General features: G+C 36.7%; 1 protein-coding gene across 2 annotated transcripts in view; it reads left to right on the top strand.

The window, feature by feature from the left end:
- The window catches only part of LOC131164195 (membralin-like protein At1g60995), a 64,241-nt gene that overhangs the window by 15,179 nt on the left and 24,238 nt on the right, over window positions 1–24,824 (top strand). For both annotated transcript variants that reach the window (XM_058121206.1, XM_058121207.1), the window contains 5 exons: window positions 11,265–11,346; window positions 12,341–12,402; window positions 12,542–12,636; window positions 13,586–13,665; window positions 14,812–14,892. In XM_058121206.1, the coding sequence (XP_057977189.1) occupies window positions 11,265–11,346; window positions 12,341–12,402; window positions 12,542–12,636; window positions 13,586–13,665; window positions 14,812–14,892 (400 nt within the window). The remainder of the gene's footprint in view (window positions 1–11,264; window positions 11,347–12,340; window positions 12,403–12,541; window positions 12,637–13,585; window positions 13,666–14,811; window positions 14,893–24,824) is intronic.

The following is a 24,824-nucleotide window of genomic DNA, read 5'->3' as shown; positions in this document are numbered from 1 at the left end:
ATGGAGTGTTCTGGGGAATTTGGTATAGAGGAATGCTTGTGTTTTTAATGGGCACACTATTCCTTTGCAATTGCTTTGGTATATATATTTTTTATTGGATGATGAAGGAAGGTATGTTAGATTGGGAAGAGAAATTACAACTTAAGGGGACAATACGTCCACCTGAAAAAATCAAAACAGAAACAAACAAAAAATAAAAATAAAAATAAAAATAAAATAAATAGTACAATTAACCAAGAAAACCCCTTTTCAATCCCTCCCATTGTAATTCACCGAGCACATTAAATTTGCTAGCTCTCTCTAACCCTTCTTTGCTTTGTACTTACCCCCATCAAAGTGCTCTTCAATACCTCCAGCATCACACATTTTTAAATCCAGTTTATCCATTATATCTTGGACTTCTAGATCCTTCCTAGAAATGACCTCCACTGGTGTAGGTAAAATTCCATCCTTGCACTGCAGTTCATTATCCAACCCATTTTTCTCAAAAATAGGAACTCCCTCCAATCCTTCCAATGGGGCAGGATGTACATATAATAGGTCTGTGAGAACATCGCAGCGATTAGGAACATATCCATATTGTTCCTGAATCTCATCCACAGCAAACCTCAGTCACAGTCAAACACACTAATGTCATGACCATGATCTGAAAAATCTCCCCATTTCTTAGCTTCCTTTCCTTTGCTAAATCCATCACTTTCTATATTCTTAATCTTAGCAAGTGTATCTTCCACAATACTCAACTCTCCTTCAGAATCTCTCCTTATAATCTTTTTCCTTACTCACTAGAATGCTCTTTCTTTGCTTCATTTAGTTTCCTCATTTCCACACCCATCATAGCAGCTTTCTGATGAGTGTACACCGTAGGACCCCTAGATTTTTCAGAATTAAATCCTGAAACATCAGATTTCCTACTTAATCCAGCTTCTTCTTTTTTTATTAATCCTGGAGACACTGGCCTCCAATCCCTCTGCAAAACCAGAATCAGCAGCCAATCTGATACTTGTATTATTATCATCATTTTCTTCACAAACTGTTTTCAAAACCAAGCTAAAATCATCCTGACAATGCTCTGAATGTTGATCCATTCTGTGCTTATCTTTGAGAACTAGGGAGAGATTTTGGATTTTGTTAGCATCTGGCTGAATACCCATCTCTCCTGTATCTGGCTTCTGTGAGTTTTGGCAGGATGGTGGACTTGTTTAGTAACAGGGTCGTACAGGGGAAGGGCCTGATAACCCATATCATTGCACTGGGTCTTTTTAGATACGAGGCCCATCTGTGAAAGCCTGTTTATAAGAGCCTTCTTTCGAATCCAAAGAAAGGCCCATAGCATTCTGTTAAAACATTGGGCCCGTTCTATTAAGTGGCCCAACTTTGTTGAAAAAGAAGCACCACCTTTCTCACATACCTCACCCAAATCCAAGATGAGCACCAGATGATCCAGCCCAGACTTTGTAACCTCATTGTCCTCTATTGCAACCCTAGCCGCCTCTGCAAGACTAGTAGTGACCACTGGAACCCAAAATCCCTGCACCTTATGGACGTTTGCCTCTGATCGAGCAGTGCTGTAATCTGGTAATGGCATGCCCAATTCCTTCAATCGCAGATTACTCCTGCAATGAAGGCACAAATTTTCTGATTGTAGACTACTTGAGCAGCCTTCGCCTTTCTTTTCCTTCCATCATCACCTGATTCCATGATTTTGGAGCTGAATTGCTTGCAATGCCTGCCCTTTCAAAATCATGACGAATATCCTTTGCCAATTCACAGAACTTCTTCGCAAAGCTTTGCCATCCAATTTCTTTTATGCCTCCAAGAATAAACACTGAAAAATTCTTACATTTCCCCCTCGGGCCTAACTCCAAAAACTTCCCCACACTCGTCCGCCCAATCACCATCCATCAGTGGAGGTATCCCTTACGCACACTTCTGGAGCCCTTTTCCAGCTGAACAAAAGTTGATACATTGGCAAGCCAGGAAATTGCCTCCTTTGTGAATTTAACCCACCTATTTTGAGAGATGTTGTTCTTGAGTATTCAAAGTCAAGGGGTCTCCCCCTCCTTGTCCAATCTCAGATAAAAGGATTTCCCTTTGATCTACACCAAGTGCTTTAACATTGCCTCCTGCTAACACAGCCATGGTCGTGTTCATGTGAGAGAGAGTTGTTTCACGAGAGAAACAGAGACCCATGATATATATATATATATATATATATATATATATATATATATATATATATATATTGCGAAAATGAGAACTTGAAGAAAATGCAGAACTTAGGGTTAGAAAGGGAGAAGAGAAGGAAAGTAGAATATATTACAGAAGCAGCACCCAGCTTTGGAAGATAATTGTTTTTCTAGCTTTTTTGTGGGCCTAGTCCACTGGTGGCTTGAACAGATTCTGCTTCTTGGATTTTCAGTGGGGTGGATGGCTTTGCTAGCCCGATTTTCTTGTCCTGCTTTTGGTTATTTATTTATTTATTTAATTTTTTTGAACTTATTTCTCTTTTTCTTTCTTTTCTTTTGCTTTCCCCTTGGATGATGTCTTATCCTCTTCTTTATGTCTCTCTTTTCCTATTAAGTTTATTTTATTTTATTTTTATCATAAAAAAGGTCTGAGAAATGCGTATTTTGTTTGGTGTACATTACACAAGCTTGTTATAGAAAAATTGCCTTGTGTTTACTTTAGGATGTGCTGAAATTAACTTCTCAAACACTTGATGCTTGCAACATTACATGGAGGTTTAAGAAGGAGAATCTTGACTTTTATACTACAAAATATCTCCTAGATATGGCATGTCACTGGCGAGACATGGTTGATGCTCAAGCTCTCCAAGAAAAGGTTAAGGAGATGGCATCTTGTTAATGGACCTTGACTAGAGCCCATTGACCCAAATATCTCTAGGACATCTCAAAAGCCTAGGATTAAATAGGGATTGTGTTATGCCTCCTGTAATTAATCCTTTTCATAATCTCTAATCCTTGCGACATTGCATGTTGACTCATCAATAGCTTGTTCTAAATCTTTAATTGACCATGATGAGTAAGCAGATCTGGGCTATCATATGTGGTTGATGTCAGGTACATGCATCAAAGCAGTCATCAACCAATAGCAATAATAATGGAATCAATGAAAACAAGGATGGTATTCTGCTCATTCTCGTAGAGAAGATTTTTGGGAAGGATCTACGACATTTGTTGGACAATTTGGGTTTACATGTGTCAGATTGCGGAGGAAATGGAATTTGGCTAAATGGTGATAAAACTAAGGTGGAGAAGGGTCAGAGGGAATTAGCTATTCGTCACTGCTTTCTGACTATTTTACTGCTGTAGAAGAATCGGAACCGTATATATATATATTTTCTTGAGATGTCATATCCCAAAGCTAATGGGCAGGCGTGCTTCAACGTGTCTCTAGAGCACAGTTGAATGTAGATATCATTGATGCAAGGTGCAGGATACTGGGCTAAGAAACCCGTGCTAGCTCTTAAAATTTATCATGAGCTATTACAATGCATCAAGTTTGAAGAAGATCTCAATCTATAATGAAGCCAATTAACTGATGCATGAATAATATACGTGCTGTTTCTAGCTAAAAAGACTAAGACTAGCTCAGGATACCTTGCAAGTCATTCATTATCCACGCGTCATTCATCTTGCTAGAAAGAGGGGCAGCAACCTCGTTAAGGCACATTTCGTCCTTCTCGATTACACTCAAAGTTTTCATAGAATGGGGATTTGCATTAATCAACTGATTGGACACAAGCCAACAAAATTCGTTTAGATAAGAATGAATATGCCGGATCATTGAAGAAGGCTGCTGTCTCTATAAGTCACTAAGCCGCCGTTTACTGGGGCTTCCATTCAAAGCTTCTTTACTAGAACAATTTTATTGAACATGGCAATTGAAAATAGTAAAAATATTTTGTAAATGGATTTTATTATTATTATTATTTTGAATTTTTATGAACATTTTTATTTAATTATATTTTAATTTCATACATCATTTTTTTTTAATTTTAGTAAAAAAAATTTGTATAAGATGAATGGTTTAAACCAAAAATAAAGTTAATTTTAGATATTAAAATATTTTGGCAACAGGTTTCCAAAACAATTGAAACCTTAACATTTGGTTTTCAATTTTTTTGCAAATAGATGAAAGTCGGCAAAAACTAGCATCGTAAAAAAACACGTTTTCACAATTTGTTTCTTCACTATACTGAAATGGCAATGGAAAATAGAAACAAGGGGATTTCTTGGATGATTATTGTTAGTTTCCATTTTTATTTTTAATTTGTTTTTATTTTGTTCTTCTTCGGGATTTGTGTCCTTGCCTAGTTTGTAATCTCTCTCTCTCTCTCTCTCTCTCTCTCTCAATATATCTGCTTTTTTTATCAAAAGAAAATTAGTAGTCACGATAATAAGAATATTGTTGGAAGCCAAATGGTAGTGCTACATGTGCGCACTCTATGCAATAATTGTTTTGTAGAAACTTGCATTGGATGGTAATTGAAAATAATCATGTTTTATGAAAATATTAATAGCATCAAATTGGATGATGTACAAGTACAACCGATATTTTTCACTAGTTCTAAAACTTACCTTTCGAGGCAAATAGTTGGCTTAAACCAATCTAGACTAAGAAATCAAGTAATTTTTATATTTTTGAGATGTTTGCCTATGTATCTGTGTTTGAGAGACAGAGAAAAAATCCTTATTGGATGGTGGCACTAAAAGTGAGAAGTGGGATAAAGAAGCCAATAGGGTTGGCGCCTTGGCAGTGGTGATGTAAGTCTTTAATTTTCCATGAAATTGTTGAAATTTCCATCAAAATTTCTTCCTTCCACCACTATCTATTAAAATGGAAATCAATTAAACCATGGCTTTAAATAGCAGTAGTTGCATAACGGTAACAGGTTCAGCGGGAAGCATGAGTTTTTCTTGTTACATATGGGATGCGGGTGTGACAACCGTGAATTTTTTTCAAGTACACACATACACACAAAATATTATGTATATTTGTTTATTTGTATGTTTTAAGCTCTAAACCCTTAAAAAGAGTTTTAGTGCATTTTGGATCCTTTTGTTCAACTTACTAACATTGTTTAGTAAAGGCAATAAATTTTACATTTGTTTCAAATCACTATTGACAGGAAAACTGTATTTTGTTTTTTTTCACTTTTTTCATTAATCACTAATCATGTGTGATAAATTGATCAATAAAACAAAATACATTATACTACAGTACACTAATCTCTTGTGCACAGAAGACATATAAAAACATGTTCTATTATTTTATTTGCTTAAGTAATAAGAATATAATAAATTTAGACCAACAAGTAATATTGTGCAGCTATAACCTAAGCTTTAAAATTATAACGATTATATATTATAAATAAAGTACTAACAACTTGAGCATGACAAAACAATAGATAAGAAAGGATGGTTGAAGTTGAAAACTGTAGAAAAGACGTATCAATTACTAATATTATCAAAATAAATTTTTTGAAAAAATAAAATTGTTAATTAATGCATCTCTTGTGAATATTAATAAAAATAAATAATTTTTGTATCATTATCATCATCATTATAATCATCTTTCCGTCTATCAAGAATGATTTATGAAGAGAAAAAATAAAATGTGAAGATAAAGTAATATATATATTTGCCTTAACAAGCTTTTAGCGGTTATATAACGGCCATAATGGCTGTAGTGGTTGTTACGTAACAGTAGCTAACCGCTGCTACAGCTGTGTAGTCTCTTTCCCCTGATTTAGTGGCGTGTAATGGTATCAGGAACCCCAAAATCCTTTACATAATGGTGTTACGTAAAGGTCGCAGATGCTATTTAAAACCATTTGGCATATACATAATTTCCATGAATCGTCTGAAATTTCGACAATTTTGTGGACATTTAAGATCATGGTACTGGCTTCTTAATTCCACTTGTCAAATCTTGAAATTTTATTGAAGTTTTTACTTTGAAACAAATTTTTTTTTTGTTTGTTTGAGACTGGAAATTTGAGATTCAAAACTAAAAGAACCTATGTATTAACAACAACATTTTATTTGACCTTTTCATAAGAATCTTCACAGATTGGGAAGAATATTTCCAAGGTTACTTAGAATCTCCTCCCAAATCCCATCTAGGATCACTTTCCTATCCTCCTTGATTTGGGAGGAGTTAAGTGGGGCCAACTCTTTTCTGAATTGAAAACAACTGGCTCAAGCATGATTGATTCAGTGATCAGGTTAATTGTTGGTGGTCTACTCTTCATTTCAGGGGGAAAGCAAGCTTTGTTTTTGCTTCAAATTTGAAAGGCCTGAAGGATATATTGAAGTTTGAGAATATTCTCTTGAAAAAACTATGATCTTTAATGGCATTAAGGAGCTGGAAGAGGAGGAACTTAGTCATGGCCTCAATGTCAATGGTAAGGCTAGAAGATATTTTTTTTGTAAAGAGCTTGCTGAGGTCAATAACTTGGAAGAGACTACCCGAAGGCAACAATCAGGGCATTATGGTTTAAAGTGGGACTGAAATGTTAGTTCTTCCACCGAACAGCAAATGCTCATTGAAGATTCAACATGTTGACAAGAATCGAAATTGAGGGAGAGAATTTGGTTGACAAAGAGGATATTAAAAAGTGAATTTGTGACTTCTGTAACAATCCTTACACTGAACCTGAGGCTGAGGCTGAGGCTAGCAGGGGATGGCATCACTGTCAGATCCCTTTGTTACCCCAATTCCCAAGAAAATTGGACTTGCAACATTAAGGATATTCGCTCAACCAGACTTATAGGTATTAGGTAGTGCCTATAGGATTCTGTCTGAAGTCCCATTTACAAGGCTTAGAAAGCTATTTCTGAAGTTATTGGCCTGCAGTAGCATGCCTTTGAAGCACATAGGCAAATCATGGGCACAGCCCCTTATCGCTAACAAGGTTGTGGATGCCTATTGTAAGGATAGGAAAAGGGGGGTGGTTTGTAAGATTGACGTGGCGAAGGCTTTTGATAATGCAAATTGGAATTTTTCTGTATCATATCATGAGAAGAATGTGTTTTGGGGAGCTGTGGTGAGATGGATCGAACAATGCATTACCACACTGACTTTTTGTGCTCATCAATGGCTGCCCTTTAGATTTTTTTTCGTACTTCTAGATGATTGGGACAAGGTGGTTCCCTCCCCCCTTTTGTTTATCTGGGAATGGAAGTTTTGAGCCTTTTGTTGAATAAAGCCAATGAAGGAGGCCTTCTCAAATGTTTAATTATTCGGAATGGAAGTGTTGGAAGTTTCCCATCTTATTTTCATGGATGATACCATCATTTTCTGTGAGAGGATCCTCAAGCTTAGATGCATTCTGCTTGAGGCTGTCTCAGGCTTAAGGTGAATTTGGGTAAAAGCAAAATTATTCAGCACCACTACCTTGGGGGTGGGGGGGAGGAGGGTTTGTGTGTCTTTGCTAGCCCCTTTTGGGTTGCAAAGTGGGAACTACCTTGGTCTCTCTCTTGGAGCCAAATCCAAAACAAAAGGAGTTTGGGATCCCATAATTGAAAATTTGAAAGATTTAAGAAGAAGCTGGCTGGCTGTGAAAGGAACTATTGCCAAAAGGTGGGAGACTTGCCCTTGTCAAAAGCACCTTGACTAATCTCCTAGTCTATTATATGTCCCTCTTCCCTATACCTTGCTAGAGAAGGTGTGAGGGAATTACAATGAGATTTGTGGGAGCTCAATGGAGGAATTTCAATATCATCTAGTCAAATGGAGAGTTGTTAGACAATCTATTCAAAGTGGAGGCTTAGGGCTAACATCCCACTCCACTTTCAACAAAGCCCTCCTTAGGAAATGGCTTTGGACTTTGGAGATTCATGAAAGAAAAGGACCACCTTTGAAGTGGAATCATTACTTATAAATATGGCTTTAGCACAATGGTTGTATCACTAATGTTGGGATAGATAGTGTTGAAGTTTGGAAATACACGAGGAATGGTTGGGATGATTTTTTTCCTCGTCAGTTTTCAAGAGGGGAATGTGAATGACGTTTTCTTTTGGGCACGATATTTGGTGTGACAAATCACCACAGTGCAAAATTCTCTTCCATTTTTCAGTTTGGCTTGCGATAATGATGCCCTTACGAATAATCACCTTCAAGTTTCTGATCAAAGAACTTTTTGGAGTATTCCATAGGTTAGAAATGTCACTGATTGGGAAATCGACCATCTTACAGACTTTAATGGAAGCATGTATAAATTTCATTATCAGAACACTACTAAGGATCCAAAGTGGATCCTGGATAAAAAAGGGTAGATTTTTGGTGGGATCCTATTACAGGAACCTCACTCCAGCTGAATCAACCAGCACCAACTTCACTTGGAAACCCATCTGGAAAACTGCAGCCCCCACAAATGTTGCTTTCTTTGTGTGGGAGGCAGTGCTTGGGAAGATTTTATCCTTGATAGCCTGCAGAAAAGGGGGTTGCCCTTCTTAATGGGTGTTTTTATGTTTGGGAAATGCTGCATCTGTTGACCACATCCCCTTACCCTGCTCCTGGACTCGGAACTTTTGAACTTGGCCACTTTGACCAAGCAGCAGAGGGCTACTGGCAGATCTGTGGAGGAAGAGTTATGGGCCTGGTTAGGTATTTGATCGAGCAAGGAAAGGTTTGCCCCTCATTATTCACTCCCCTTGCCATATTTTGGTTTGTTTGGAGGGAAAGAAATATGAGAGCTTTTGAAGGATTGGCAATGTCCTTACAGATTAGTAAAGAGTCTTGGATTGCTATTGTAATGAGGTAGGTTATTTTTGATTGATTCTAACTTTTTTGAAACCTTCTAGTGTAGGTGATTCTTTTGTTTTTGTTTGTATTTGGGTGGCATCCCCTTGATGCCCTTTAATAAAATTTTCTTTACTGATAAAATAGAACATTTATTCAACCTTTTATGTCTAAAAACAGTTGTAATGTCATAATAACTAATATATAACTGGTTTGTGAATTCATTTATGTTTTTTGATAGAAAAAAAAAATTATTAAAAAGCAGAAGAAGAAGATACAGAAAAGGTGAATAAGGAGTCCTCAAACAGAACAGCAAAAGAAAAAAACTACATCATCTTAATAATGCATTCCCTGAGGGCGAGCCTTGGATAAAAAATAAGGTTGTTCCTTTGTAACCGGTTGGTCATGGCTTTGAATTTAAGGAAACAGCCTACAACAACAACAACAAGCCTTAAGTCCTACTAGGTGGGGTCAGCTACATGAATCCTTTTCCTCCAATTCACCCGATTGAGAGCATTTTCCTCTTCCAAGGAAACAGCCTCTTTGCTTAAAAGCAGGGGTAAGGCTGCATACACTAGGACGACCCTTACCCTACTCTAGCAAACACGGGGAGCCTTGTGGCCTAGGGACATCATTAATAAAGCTTCATGTCTCTGACAACATTTTGAAAATGGCAAACCTTTCACAAGGCTGCACTATTAGCCCAGAGAGAAGCTAAGTATATCTCATAATCTCTTCCCTGTAAGATTTCTAGCATTTCTTTCCAGCCAAATTCCCCACGACAGAGCCCCAATAGCAGATCTCGCACAGCCTTTTAGCATACTTACCTTCCTGAAAACCTGCAAAAGAAATAATGAACACATCTTCCAGTGAATTTGGATAGACTCATAATTGCCAAACACTCCAAAAAGAGACACATGAAACACATTCGATGATAGAGCTTTAGAAGGTCACCTACTCTGCAACAGCAGATTTTTGGTGTTAACTCTATTAAGGACCACTAGCAAGCCTTTATCTTAGAAGGAACTTTAGCTTCCAAACACCCCGATAGAGAGGAATGATCACATTAATATTAGTAATATGAGAAAATAAAGTTTTAGGAGAATAATCCTCGAAGAATCCAATGAAAATTTGTCTACCATCACTCCTATTAGAGAAACGGCAACCCTCCCAATGAGTAAAGACAGCTCCTCTAACTATCTTTCATTTAAATCCCTTCTAAAATGAAAATAAATAGAAATCAACTCAAGAATAAGATAAAAGGAAACCACATCATGATGACAGGAAGAGAGGCGATAGAGCAAAGGAAGAAGATAATGCGGCCTCTACCCTCCCAAGCCCCAATCCAAATGTTACCTCTCCCCAATTGAAATTTTGTCAGAGGTAGGAAAGAAGGATAAACCTGAGAAATGAACTTCCAAGGTCTCCCAGAAGAGTTTATAAAACCCCATTTAGCATCTCACCCATTATTTTTGGAAGCCATATTTACTTTTTGTTACTATGTACCAAAGAGAATTCACGCTCAAGGGAGACCTCCACAACCATTTAGCCAACAGGAAGTGTTTTTAGACACCAAATTACCAAGACCCAACCCCTCTCCTATAGACCTCCAGACCGACTCCCACTGAACCAAATGTTCTTTCTTCACCCCTGCATCTGACCAAAGAAGCTTCCTGCATAAACCTCTTTATCTTATCAGCTACCCCTCCCAGAATCCTAAAAAGATATAAAAAATACAGCTGGATTGTAGAAAGGCTGGTTGATGGTTTGAATAAGAGTAATTCTACCACATAAAGAAAATAAAGCTCCTTTCCACCCATCCAATCTCTTTGGTACCTTGGACACCCCCAGATCCCAAAAGGCTAACAGCGAGGCTTGCCACCCAAAGAAACTCCTATATAGACCAATGTTCACTCTAAAACACTACACCCACTTACAATTCGTTTAAATTAACTGCATATGAATAATATGGTTATCGTATTACAAATATTGCACTTCAAACATCACATACCTGTCATTAATATATTTTATTTACAATTGTAGTTCTCAATCATGCTTCACTACAAAATTTCATCAATTTTTAATATTAAAATTGAAATTGATATTGACATTGAAATTCCCATAATAATTCCTGTGCTTTTGAAGCCTTGATTGGAATTGAAATTTTAGTTAGAACTGAAGTTTGTAACCTTGATTGCAATGATGAGATTAGGGTCTGAAAGTCGGTTGAGATTGAGAACTGTAAGTCTGTGAGATGGGAATGAGAGATGTTCAGCATTGTTTTGTTTGGATTTAGGGTTTAATGGCTTTGTAGGGGTGTTTGCTGTTGCATTATATTGCGTGTAAGTCATTAAATTGTTGATATATATACAAACTTTAATTGTACTTGAGTGCCTTTAGGCTTAGCATATAACTGCACATCTAATTTGTCTTTTAGTATCTCACATTACAGCTTAAATTTTACATTGCTAAAAATTGAAGTTTTAATGCAGAATATTGCAGGCATACGCTTGAATTTTGATATTCCAAAGTGGTTGCGCATACTCCACTTGGATAGACTTAACTCATTTGCAGGTAGATGACTGTCCTACCAGTTCTGCTTCTTCATCTTTTTCACCATTTAAGATCTAATTGTACAACTAATTATCATTGGTTGACCATTTAGCCTTCCATAGTAATCCTAACTTTTATATTCTTCTCCTTTTTTTTTAGCAGATTAAAAAAATTCAATGCACTTTAGCGCCTTTTATTAATTTTGGATTTCTAAGGTTGATGCACTGATTTTTTTTTTTTAATGGGTATTGATTTGAGTTATTTTGTACAAGGTGTGATTATATTTAGATTTTATTAATGGTTTATTTGGTCTAGCAAGTGTGATTTGAATATATATATATTTTAATTTTTTTATGTTAAATATTTTTATTTTTTTGGTAAATTAATTAGAGCTTTATTATGAATTTAGTTAAGAATCTTTTCCATTGCATCAGCACCATGTTGCATGAATTATAATAAAAAGAAAGATGACTTCGACATTCATGTTGCAGGCAAAACAACAACAACAAAGCCTTATCCATACAAATGTAGAATATGAACCTTTTTCAGTCATTCTGCCCAATCCTGGCATCATCCTCCAAAAGTTGGAGAGCTGTGAAATCATTTATTACTGCGTCAATCATTATAGTTGATAATGGCATAAAAATCAGTATAAAATTGGATTGTAAAAGATGCATACTGATGAACAAATTTATTTAGAGGTACATGGGAGTAATATTATGTAAAATATGGAAATATAACGCAAGAATAATATATTTTGTGGGTTTCCTATCACTAAATTGATAATTTTTAGCTATCATTGGGTTTCCATAATAAAATGTTCTATGCAGATGACATGCATTATTTTGTGCTGCTTAGGTAAGAATACTGATATTTAGAATTGTTCATATTTTGGAAGCTGGAAGATGGGGAAAATATTTACAGCTTCTGGACTCAAATGCAATGGGCTATACATATATGAGAAAATATTTCCATGTGTTAGCTTCCTGGCTTAAGTTTTTGCTTGATGTTTCAGTGCAGTGGCTTGAAAAAAGGAGCAAAGCATTTGAACCAACTTATTTATACACCATGGAAAAGGTAAATTTCATTTGGGTTGTTTACTCCTATTTCAATGCATAAAGAGTAGCCCTGCATTCAGTATAGCACATTATAGGTTGCAACTACTTTTAACGTAATTTTATTATTTTTCAAATATGAGAGGGTAATTGTTCTGCAGGGGTATTTCTTGCTTCCGGAAGGAGCTAAGTCTCGACATAACATTCGGACTGTTAACATCAGCATTTCAGCTCGGCATTCTTGCTTTGGGAACAGGTTGATTGCTATGGTTTGGTCTTGAAAGTGATTGCGTCTTTTTTCCCTAGTACATATACATTTACAATAATTTACTTCTGCTCTACATTTTGGTGTTTATTTGGATATCATTCTGAATTATTGATTTTCCTGGAGTTTACGTGAATGCAATCTGGAATTTGGGCACAAATGAAATATCTTGATAGTGGTTACAATTTGGGTGTTTGGCTGTATTTTATATGATTAAAACAGCTAGACCAATGATATGCTGGAGATAAAATCCTGTTTCTCCATGTTGAATTTCCAAAACTTGTTTCTCAGTGCTTCTATGGTTTTATTAAATTTTATGCCTGAACTGTAGTTGTTTTTATTTATTTTATGGGGTTGGGGGGTTTGGCTTGTGTAACTACTAGTATTTCTGACAATCTGCTAGACCAATGATATGCTGGAGATAAAAATCCTGTTTCTCCACGTTGAATTTCCAAAACTTGTTTCTCAGTGCTTCTGTGGGATTATTAAATTTTATGCCTGAACTGTAGTTGTTTTATTTATTTTATGGGGTTGGGGGGTTTGGCTTGTGTAACTACTTAGTATTTTTGACAATCTGACATAAAGGTGCTGGTCAAATTACAAAGGCATTTTTCTTGTATCAATTTGTTGGAAGTACACTAGAAATGATATTGTTTAATGCTGCTTGTCAAGGAAGATAATTCTTTTTTCCTCTGTTATTATTATTTTTATTTATTTATTTATTTATTTTTTTACAGAGTGTTATCAATGTTTGTTTTTTGTTTGGTATTGGCATCAGTTTTGAGCCCGATTGAAAGCAAAATTAGATCTGAATTCATTGAACTTTCTTTCAAAATTCTGTGTGAACATGTGCACAGGTGCGTCCATACTTGTGCCTGCACGTGCATGATGCATGTTTATGCATACTGTGCTAACGACCTTGGAATTTTTTTATTTCCAGGTGGCAGCAACTTCTCATAAACAGATTTGTGGGATATGATACAATCTTGATGAATAGTTTGCTGAATTCTCCTGGTCAAGGTGGAGTTTTGCAGATGGAGAGCAGTGCATGTTCCCCCCCCCCCCCCCCCCCCCCCCACACACACAATCAAATATATGTTATTATTGTGGTTTGAGAGTTTCTTTTGACCTTTTGATAAACATGCAATTGTTATTTTTCTGGTCATCTGTGCATTGATTTTTGCCAGTGTATGCCTGGCTGGCACAAAATCATGCTAGTCCTTGATCCTTGTTTGTGGCAGAGAGGACCATTTTCTGTTCATCCATACACTTTCATTGCTAGCCCTGTCTTCCTTATACATTCGTTTTGAGTGAAGTCCTTCTAACTGGAAAATATCTCTTTTCATTCTTGCCTTTTAAATCTTATTACAAGAACCACATTTTATGTGATGCTGGAGCAAGTGGCATTTGATTTTCAGTTAGATGAGCTCGGTTTTTTTGATTTTGTTTTTTTTTTTCCGGGATAGTAAAATAAGATGTTTATTAGAGAAGGAATAATATACAAGAAGGAGAACAAGAAATCCAAACACCTAAGTGAGGCAAAATAATGAATCTGCTCCCATAAAAAAGATAAATTCATGTTTTTTCACATAAATATATGAGCATTTAGTTAAAGCCATAAACCCCACAAAACTGCAAAAGCCACACAAATCCTTGAAGCATATGCATATTTTCTTCTGAAGGACCTAAAAGTTTGTTCCCAACATTCCAAGGAAACAAGTTGTGCAGGAACAGGTGAGACTGTTTCTTAGTTCTGAACCATCAGGACAGAGAGCACAGATATCAGGAGAAATTGCCTTTGTAGATCTCTTACTCTGCAACAGATTGTTGGTGTTAACTCTATTAAGAATGACCAACTGAATAAATGCCTTAATCTTTGAGGGAACCTCTGCCTTGCAAATAATTTATAGTGGAAAGGAAATATGAGCATTAATCAAGTAAATGAGCTTATCTATAATTTAAAAAAAAAAAAAAAATAACTATGAAATAATTGTAACTCTTGTTGTGTATGATTCACCCAACAGCATGTTGGCTGCTTCTGTTCCATTTATTTGTTTCTGATGATGGACAATATTATTGCAAAGTTCATATTTTTCAACCTAATATATTGTATGAGAAGCTTGAGCTATTTCACTGTTCTGATTTATCTAAGTAATGTTAATGCAGGTTATCTTTATAATTATCAAACAAAGGAGTTCTATAATCTTAGTTATGCACATGAGCCACCAGAAGTGTTGAGATTTGGAGGTCTGTGAGCTAACCCTTCTGTCTACATTCCTCTTCCCCCCCCCCCCCCCTTTCTCTCTTTGTTGTATATATAACAAGTATATTGATCTATAGGGAAGAAATGTGCATGCTGTTCATGCATGACTTTTGTTGTGAACTTGAGATATTCAACTTAATTATCTAAGGTATGTGGATTTATGTTAGGGCAAGGAAGAGTGAAGAAATTACGAAAGAAGCTCAAGGCTGAGGGAAAAATTTGTCATAGATCAGCAAACAATTTTCAATACGGTCTTATGAAGTACTGATGACAAAAACACCTCAAAACATTCAGATGAAATAATACCCACCCCAAAAGCTGCCCCCACTCTAATACTCTCCCTTAAGCTAGGGCTTTATAAATATCACCCAATCTCTACTTGGTACAAAAATTAGGGAAAGCAGGTACAAACAAGTCCTTTTTTTTAAGTAATCTCTGAGCAGTTACAGAACTTCATAGGCAAGGTGACCACAACCTTCTTCATCATAACATTGCTCGTAGAATGACTGTCAACCTCAATATGTTTCATCCTCTCGGCTCTCACAGAATGTGTGATTCTTGCAGTATAGATAGCTGCGTCATTATCACAAAACATGTTCATAGCTTTCCTTAACTTGTAGATTATATGTGCCATAGGTCTGTATTCTGCTTGAGCACTGGATCTTGCCACAGTTTTCAAATTGACAAGATGATCGCCAACAAAGTACTAAATATTTTATCTTCAATCAAACCGGACCAGTCTGCATCAGAGTACCTCACAATAGCAGACATCCATTTATATTTGTACATCAGCCCTTTGCGCCAGCTTTTGAGGTACCGAAGAATCATACAACAGCATCCTCATGTGGCTTCCTAGGATTCTCCATAAAGTGACTAAGAATCCCAAGTGCAGAAGATATGTCAGGCCTTTTGGCAATAGCTATATAATCCTTCCAACCAACTTCCTGTATCATTGCTGGCCAAAATTGACTATGTTAGTTTATAAGCAGCTAAACTACCCAAATTCATCTTAAGCCCTCAAACAAACTAAAAAATCTGTAGCATAGTAAGAATGTTGCAAAAAAGAAGTCATATTATCTATAAGAAAAAGTTCCATCACTAGAAAAGAATGAAATAGTGTCATCATTAAACCCCAAATGTGGGAGTCAACTACAGTGTCCCCTTCGTACAGCTATATGCCCTACTAGTAGCCATTTCAAACATCCTGCTCAAAACATTCACGATCAATATAAAGAGAAAAAATTTGTACAGGATCCCTTGTCTCATACCCTTAATAGTCCGAAAAAAGAGACTTGAGTTTTCCATTAAAGACAACCCCTAAGCCAGCTTCTCCATCAAGATCCAAAACGCTTCCCATCTAACACACTATTCAAAAAATTCTAATTCACCCTAACATAAGTTATCAAAATCAAGTTTAAAAATTGAACTGTTCTTCTTGCTTCTCCTACCATCCTTCAAATTCTTATTAGCCACCACAAAAACAACCATTAGGTGGTAATCCTTGTTCAAATAAAAAAAAAATTGGAATATGGTCATTGCTAAGGTATCCAAACATTTTGATGGGTAGAAAGGAGCTCTATTTATTTATTTATTGTTGGGGTGGGGTGAAGTGGGGTGGTAGGCATTACTTTAGTCTAGGCATTTCTTTCCTTTATTGCCCTTGATTTTTTATCTTTGTTTAAAGGTTCTAGTCGGGATAGCTAATAGGTTGGAGAGGATCATGAAATCTTGTCTTTGGTCTGGGGTTGTTGCAAGGAGGGATTGTCATGTTAGTTGGGAGGCAAATTGGTAGGTTTGAGGATGAGAAGGGCTTGGGTCTTGATAATTTGCTTCTCTAAATACTTTGTTCTCGTGGGTAAGTGGTTAAGATGTTTTGGTTTGGAAACTAATTCACTTGCACATGGTTATGAACACAGCGTTTGGAAGCATGAAAGTGGGACCTTGGATTTGGATTTATGAGGATTTGGATAAAATAGCACAAAATTGTATTTACTTTCTTCAAAATCCAACCCAGATTCAAGCCCAGAAGTCGATGTTCCCAAACACTACCTAAGAGTTGATTTGGTCTGCAAGCAAATGGTAGGGTGATAATATTAAAGCTAGCTAGAATTTTGCATGAAGGCACATGGAAATTCATTGTTTTTTATCTGCAAAAGTCAAATTCATTTAAGGGCATTAAGGGAGTGCCACTCAATTACAAAAAAAGGAGCCAAAAGGGTAAGCTGACCTTTGAGGCAAGATATCTTTTTTTGATTGAATATGATGCAACAAATCTAATGAATTGTGTAAGTTTCGAATGGGTTGAAGCCACAAACCCAATGGTAAGGGTGGTGACTGGTGAGCCATCTCTGAGGATTGTGAGTGACTTGGTTGATCCATCGAAAACTATTCTATTTTTTTCCCTCCGTACAATCCAAAAAATGGTCAGAGGGATCAGATATTCAGATTAGAAGAATTTTTTTTTTTGCTTCTTTCTTTGGTTGAGCAAATGTTGCTCCAAGTAAGGATCTCAAGGGCCCACTTGGGCTCATGCAGGGTTACTTTGATAAGGAACTCTATGAAAACCAAGGTTTAGTCCCAAGAGGGGGGGTGAATTGGGTTATTAAAATTTTCTTTTAAACCTTTTATGAATTCTTAACCTCTTTTAATTCTTTTAATGAATTTTTGACGTCTTGTTGATTTATCCAATACACAACAAATACTTAAGTCCTTATTCAATTCTCAAAAACAATATTCAATCCACAACCATTCACCAACAAAGTAACCAATTGATTAACCAAACTTTAAACCATTCAACTACAATATATTTAATCAATCAAATATTCAATCAAGAAAGCTTTATAGCAATTCTTAGCTTTTGTTAACAACCGATATATAAATTTGATTTAAGCCCTGTAGTAATGAAATTTGTTTCTTCAATGCGAACCACAACTCAAATTCCCAACAACTCAGAATTCAAAGAAACTCTTAGTTAATTTATCTTTGGGTGTTAACCAATCAACGTACTCCCTTTGAGGTTACCGCAAAGTATTGATCAGCCAAAGTACTCCCTTTCGGTTTCCACAATCCCAAAACCAAATTAAAGTTCAGTTTACTTAATTTCCAAATTACGCTATATTTATGATAAAGAAATTAAATCATCCACGCAGTTTATATGTTTGCTGGAAATTAAAGAGAGTAAGGAAAAGAGAGTGACACCGGGTTTTGACGAGATTCGGCTTATCCCCAACCTACGTCCTCGCTTTAGGCAAACTACCTAAGGATTCCACTATACCAGTTCCTTTCCGAGCGGAACAAAACCATTATACACTCCTTCAATAGGCTAGAGCACCGCCTCTCCAAGTGATACCCCACACTAGGTCACTCCTTCAGTAGGCTAGAGCTGCACCTCTCCAAGTGATACCCTACACTTGGCCAACGATCCAACAACCTAGAATCGTCAAAGAAGTAAGAAACAAGAGTTGCGTACAATAATGCTTTCACACAAAGCAGATTAGTACAATTTCAATCACTATGCACTTCAATATTCAAATATCAATATGAAATAGAATTGAAGCTCAAGTATAGAATTCACCAATTCCTTCTCTAGATGAGGATTAGCAATAAAGACCAGAGGAGCATGAATTCAGCACTTCAGATTATCTTAGCAAATCAGTTTTGCAATGAGTGAGGAAGAGAAGATTGAAATTAGAGAGCTTGAATGCTAATATTATGCTTGGGTGATTTGATTCCTTGGGTTAAAGGAGTATTTATAGACTTTTTAGAGTGAGTTTCCTTGTTTCCCAAGTTACTTGGAGTGTCCACCAAGTTTTTATAACGTTCACATTTGAAAAACTAATTTTTAGAATTTTCCCGTTGAAGTTCAAAATTTAAATTCCCGTAGGGTCAGTCGGCTGGACAGGCGATTAGGTAAGCATTTTATACAGGGTCAGTCGGTTGGATAGGCAGCTGAGACCTTTCTGTCTGACAGAAATTAATTCCATTAAATTGTTAGTCGGCTGATTGAACACAGTTCAAAAAGTGTCAGTCGGCTGATTGATCATAGGTCAAAATGGTCAGTTATTCAACGATTATATTTGTCAGTTGGCTGAGAAAATTTAGAGCATTTTGGTTAGTCGGCTGACCAGTCAATTTTTTCAAAACTTTAATTTTATTTTTTTACGATTTTAAGTCTTTTGTTATTTGAAAAACTTAAATGTGACCTTTCAAAAACATTTTCCAGGGTTTTTAAAAACTGGTCTCTAAGTCTTTGTTGCATCCTAATGAGCTTCAACATATTTCAAAAGATATTTAAAATATGAAGCACTTACATAAAGACTTCTTAGGACATTTGACATTCTAAGTGCTTGAGTCTTCATGCTTGTTTTTCTTTGAGCTCTCTTGCTTTGCTTTTCTTTGGCTCTCTTGCTTTTCTTGAAGCTTTGATATACTTTAAGCTCTTTAACATCCATGCTCTCATATTCTTCAAGCTTTGATAAATCATCCTTGAATCCATGCTTTAAGTTTCATATGATCATCCTTCTTTGAAATATAAGCTTTCATGAATCCTTCTGAACACTTGACCTTGCTTTCTCATAGTTGAGTCCTGAAATGTCATTACTTAACCAAATATGTTAAGTTCCACTTGTTTGTTAGCATCAAAATAGGCTGTTAAGCCTTGTAAGGCCAACACCCTATATAACCAACCAAAAAATTCTGTGAAGTTGTCAAGCTCCCAATGGTGGGCATTCCTCACAAAGCGAATGGCCCAAGTTACTTGATTTTTTGCCATTTGAAATCGAAAGTGTGTACCACCCAGAGCATCCTTATTGCGGGCCAAACTTCAGCTAGGAGATTTAATGCTAAGGGTAATGAAGTTTTCATTGTGGTCAAGGATGTAGTTTGAAGCAATGATCTTTCTCCAATTCACATTTTTTATTCATGAATCTCTAAAGCCATTTTTCCGAGGAGTGATTTGTTGAACGTTGTCAGAGATTTGTGATTCAGGCACCAGTTTGAATAGGTTTCTTGACAACTCCCGAATTTTGCTTAGTGGTACTTGGAACTTGGAAGTCTTGAACTCCTCAATAGTGTTTCCCCATGTGATCATTTCTAATATCTTCAAGTTGTTTTGCCACTGAGCATGGTATAGGGAAGACCGGAAGAGGGACATGGTACTCATGATGAGGGTGAGTCTTTTTGTACTTGTGTTGAGGGTGAATCTTTTCTTTTCCAGCTAGCAAGTTTTTCTCAAATATCTCAATAATGGGTTTTTCAAATATTTCTATGTTTAAACTTGGCTTTGAAGGGGAGGCCTAAATAATTCATCAGAAAGATCCTCACTTGCAACCCAAAATATCAACCAGGAAAGTGCTATCAATTCCCTCACCACAGGAATAAACTCACCTTTTCCCAAGTTGACTTTCAATCCTGAAATTGTTTCCAAACAGAGAAGCGTACAACTTAAATTGACAATTTGTTGAGTTTCTGCCTCACAATATAATGTTTCATATGCAAACAGGAAGTGAGAAACTTCCATTTTACTATCTCTCTCTCTTTTGAACTCTATGGCCTTTAAAAAGACCTGCTTCTGTGGCTTTTTGCTGCAAAGATTCAATACTTCTATTACCATGGTAAATAACAAAGAAGAGAGGGAATCACTTTGCTGCAGACCTCTAGAGGAGTGGAAGAACTCTAAGGGGAACCTGTTAATGAGAACTGAGAAGGAATAAATAATTCATCAGAAAGATCCTCACTTGCAACCCAAAATATCAACCAGGAAAGTGCTATCAATTCCCTCGCCTCAGGAATAAGCTCACCTTTTCCCAAGTTGACTTTCAATCCTGAAATTGTTTCCAAACAGAGATGCATACAACTTAAATTGACAATTTGTTGAGTTTCTGCTTCACAATATAACGTTTCATATGCAAACAGGATGTGAGAAGCTTTCATTTCACTATCTATCTTCTTCGAACCCTATGGCCTTTAAAAAGACCTGCTTCTGTGAGTTTCAGCTGCAAAGATTCAAGACTTCCATTACCATAATAAATAACAAAGAAGAGAGGGGATCACTTGGCTGAGGAGTGGAAGAACTCTAAGGGGTAGCTATTAATGAGAACCGAGAAGGAATGCTGGCCATACATTGTTGGATCTACTTGCACCATAAATCTGAAAAACATTTTTTAATAACGTAGATAAGAAAATCCCAACACGCTTGATCAAAGGCTTTTCCCTTGTCAAGTTTACTAACTACCTCTCTTCTGCTAGGCCTAGAATGTGAATCCTCAATTTCAGACGTGACGAGGGCTGCATCTATTATCTGATTAAATATGGACAGATTTTCCCTGTAGATATCTCTTCTTTTCTTTCCTTGCATTAAGCTTTAAAGTGGGAGATGGTTGTCCATTTCATTTGTGGGAGGATCTTTGCTTGGGAAATTTTGTTGGTGTGTATTTCTTTCTTGTCCGTTTGAATTTTGCATCTTGTGGAATCTGTTTTTTAGGGATGGGAGTCTTGCAGTTGGATCTTCTTTGGTGCTGAGGATAATGCAGAAGACATTCTTTTTTAATGGAATCTTAATGTTGTCGAGATGCTAGATCATTCCACCAACTCTTACTTTGTATCGCGTTTGTTCAAAAACCTGGATTTTCTATGGGTTCTTTCTGGGGTCTATGGTCCTAGTGAGGAGCTCATAGACACCTTTTTTGAACTGAGCTTTTGGAGATTAAAAGCTGAGGGGATATTCCATGAGTTATTGGAGAAGATCTCAACATGGTTATTACCCATATGAAAGAAGTGGAGAACCATTGCATGAGAGATTTTTTCGACTTCATCAATGTGAATGCCCTCATTGATCTTCCACTCATGGCTTTCACTTTGTCCCACACTATAGAGCTTCCTTCCTTCTTGAGGATTGATAGATTCCTAATTTTGGTGGATTGGGAAAACACTTCCCCAAAGCTACTTGGGGCCTCCTTCCCAAGTCCACTTTGGACCAATTCCCTATTCTCATTGACATGGGAGGAGTCAATGGGGCCCAACACTTTTCCACTTTGAGAACATGTGGTTAAAGAAATAGGGCTTTAGATACCTTGTTAAGTTCTGGTGGTCCATGCTTTAGATTGAGGGGAAAAGCTAGCTTTGTACTAGCATCAAAATTGAAGGGGTTGAAACAAAAGGCCAACATGTGAAACATAAGCACATTTGGAAATATTTAAGCCAAAAAGATCACAGTTGTTAGTGATATCAAGGATCTTGACGAGCAAGATCTAGGACAAGGGCTCAGTGCTGATGGAAAGGCTAGTTTTTCTGGAGAAGGAATCGATTCAGATTATTAGCTTTGAAGAGATCTCTTGGTGGCAAAAATCTAGAGCCATAAGGCTCAAGAAGGGAGATTGGAACACTAGATTCTTTCACCGGACAGTGAATGCTTACTGCTGATTGAACACTATTTCCAGAATTGAAGTCGGGGCAAACACCTTGATAGTGGAAGAGGTAATTAAAAGCGGCTGATATCAACTATCAATTTTAGATCTGTTACCTCCTCCTCCGCAAAGTAGCTAGAGAGACCTTTTGAAGAAGCAGAAATCCTCCAAGCCATCAAAGATTGCAATAGCAATAGAGACAAAGTATCTGGTCCGATGGGTTCTCCTTATCTTTCTTTCTGTCAAATTGGGGTGTTCTCAAGTAGGACTTTATCAACACCTTTGAGGGATTCTTCAGATCAAGTAGATTTGTGAGTAGCATCACTGCCACTTTACTAACTTTGATTTTGAAGAAATTCTGGGTCCATATAAAGGACTTTTGTCCAATCAGCCTGGTGGGAAGTATTTGTAAGATCCTTGCTTAAGTCCTAGCTACAGCCATGCTGGAAGTCATTACTCACTAGACAACACTAACATGCTTTTGTGGCCAAAAGATAGATCATGGATACGGCCCTCATCGCTAATGAAGTTGTAGATACCTATCGGAGGGAAAGGAAAAGTGATGCTGTCTGCAGGTTTGTCATGGAGAAAGTCTTTGATCATGTCAACTAGAACTTCCTTCTCTATCTTCTAAGAATTATGTTGCTTTACTGTTTATTACAGCTCTTGTTTGCACTTATGTTTACTCAGTAAATGCGCATTGCATCTGTCGCTAAACGCACATTGCATCTGTCACTACATGCACAGTGCATATCTCATTAAATTCGCATTGTATCTGTCACTAAATGGATCTTGTTTATACTCATGTTTGCTTACTACCGATTACTCTGTATTCGAAGGTTGTGAATTTGTTCATGTGGTGAAACTGCGATTTAATTTAGTGCAGTACAACTAGTGCTGCAAGGAATGAAGTGTCTGGTCCATGACCCTTGTGTATGTGCATTATTGCGACAGATGCATCTTAGGTTGAACCATTTTTCGAAAGGGACATTAAACTAAGCTACCTTGAAGGTTTGGGCCGTTTGGTGCTATTGCAAAGACCTCGCTTAAGATTCAAAAAATTGCACTAATCTCCCTTGAAATTTGCGGATGCATCTTAGGTTGAACCTTTTTTATTATAGGATTAATTACACCAGCTGCCCTTGAAATTTGTTGCTGTTGCAAAAACCTTGCCTTAGATTCCAAAAATTACTCTATCCTCACTTGAATTTTCTTAATCCTCACTACCATCATCAACATCAACAACAACAACAACTATCACCACCACCACCATCACCATCACCACCAAGCTTTTAAGTCCTGATAGGTGGGATCAGAATCAGCAGCCCTTATTAGACTTCTGTTAATTAACTGTCAAGTATGACCAGGAAATTGTTTACCTTCAAAATTAATTGGTGGCTTTTCCCTTTAATGATCATTTGACAGAATAATTATTCAATTTTCCCTTCCTCTCTCTCAATTTTGCCTGCTGCAGTTTTATTATTATCACCTTAGCTTTGCACCTGTCCACTCACTATATCACTCTGCAAAACCCTTGGTTGTGGTCTCAATCATCAGCTTTTATTTATATTTAGACAGTTGAGGAAGGAAACTTATAAACAAGCCCACTGCATCATTTAATTTTCTGATGTCCTCTTTTTGAGAGAAGGGAGTAGCCATAACACATGGATGACACCCACCTACTTCATTGTTTTATTTTTTCAGACATTTTTTAGGGCATCCAGAAAATGGAGAAAACTATTGCATGCTGAATAATACACACACATGGGAACAAGAGTCTACTGCCTGAGGGGGATATACTGTGAGTTACCATTGCTGGTACTACATTATGCCTCACCTTCCCTATTGGCACCATTGATTCGGTATTCTGTGTGGGTTACCAAAGCTAGCATTTTTGCTACTGTGTTTAGCATCATCTTCATCTCCACTGTAATCATTTTTTGCAACCTTCTGCCATTAAACCCAAATCCAACACATTATCACTCTTATGCCACTTGATCCATATTCAGCTAAATACTGCTGCTGCTCACATCAGCTTCTTCATCTGATTGATTTTTTTTTTCATTTATTTATTTAAGGCAAATGAGAGTGTTTTCCTTGGCTTGCTTCCACTATCTCAATGAATGGAGTTTATATGTTACTTCCTTCTTGATCCTCTTTGACATTATTATCTTCTTGTCATTCAGCTACTTATTTCAATGAAGATAGTTCATTTTTCTGTGTGGGTAACTAATATATCTATTAGGGAGTGGGGAGCACCTTTTTCTCTAAATGCTTGAAGGAATCTCAGGTTCATTTGATGCCTGCACATATTGATATCTGAAGCATCAATTGTGGATCTTCATAGTGGCTACCAAAGGCAACAAAAGTTGAAGTCTTCCTATTGATGGTCACATGAGTTTATTTTAACATCTAGGAATTCTAATTAGATTCAGTTTAAGTGACATGTGGTAGTCTTAATGTCTAGGAATTCAAGATTGATTCAGTTTTAGAGATGTGGTTGTGCTTTCCAC

This window comes from Malania oleifera, chromosome 9 (genome assembly GCF_029873635.1).
Source record: "Malania oleifera isolate guangnan ecotype guangnan chromosome 9, ASM2987363v1, whole genome shotgun sequence".
Classification (NCBI taxonomy): Eukaryota; Viridiplantae; Streptophyta; class Magnoliopsida; order Santalales; family Ximeniaceae; genus Malania; species Malania oleifera.
This window is presented reverse-complemented; position numbering and strand designations above follow the sequence as displayed.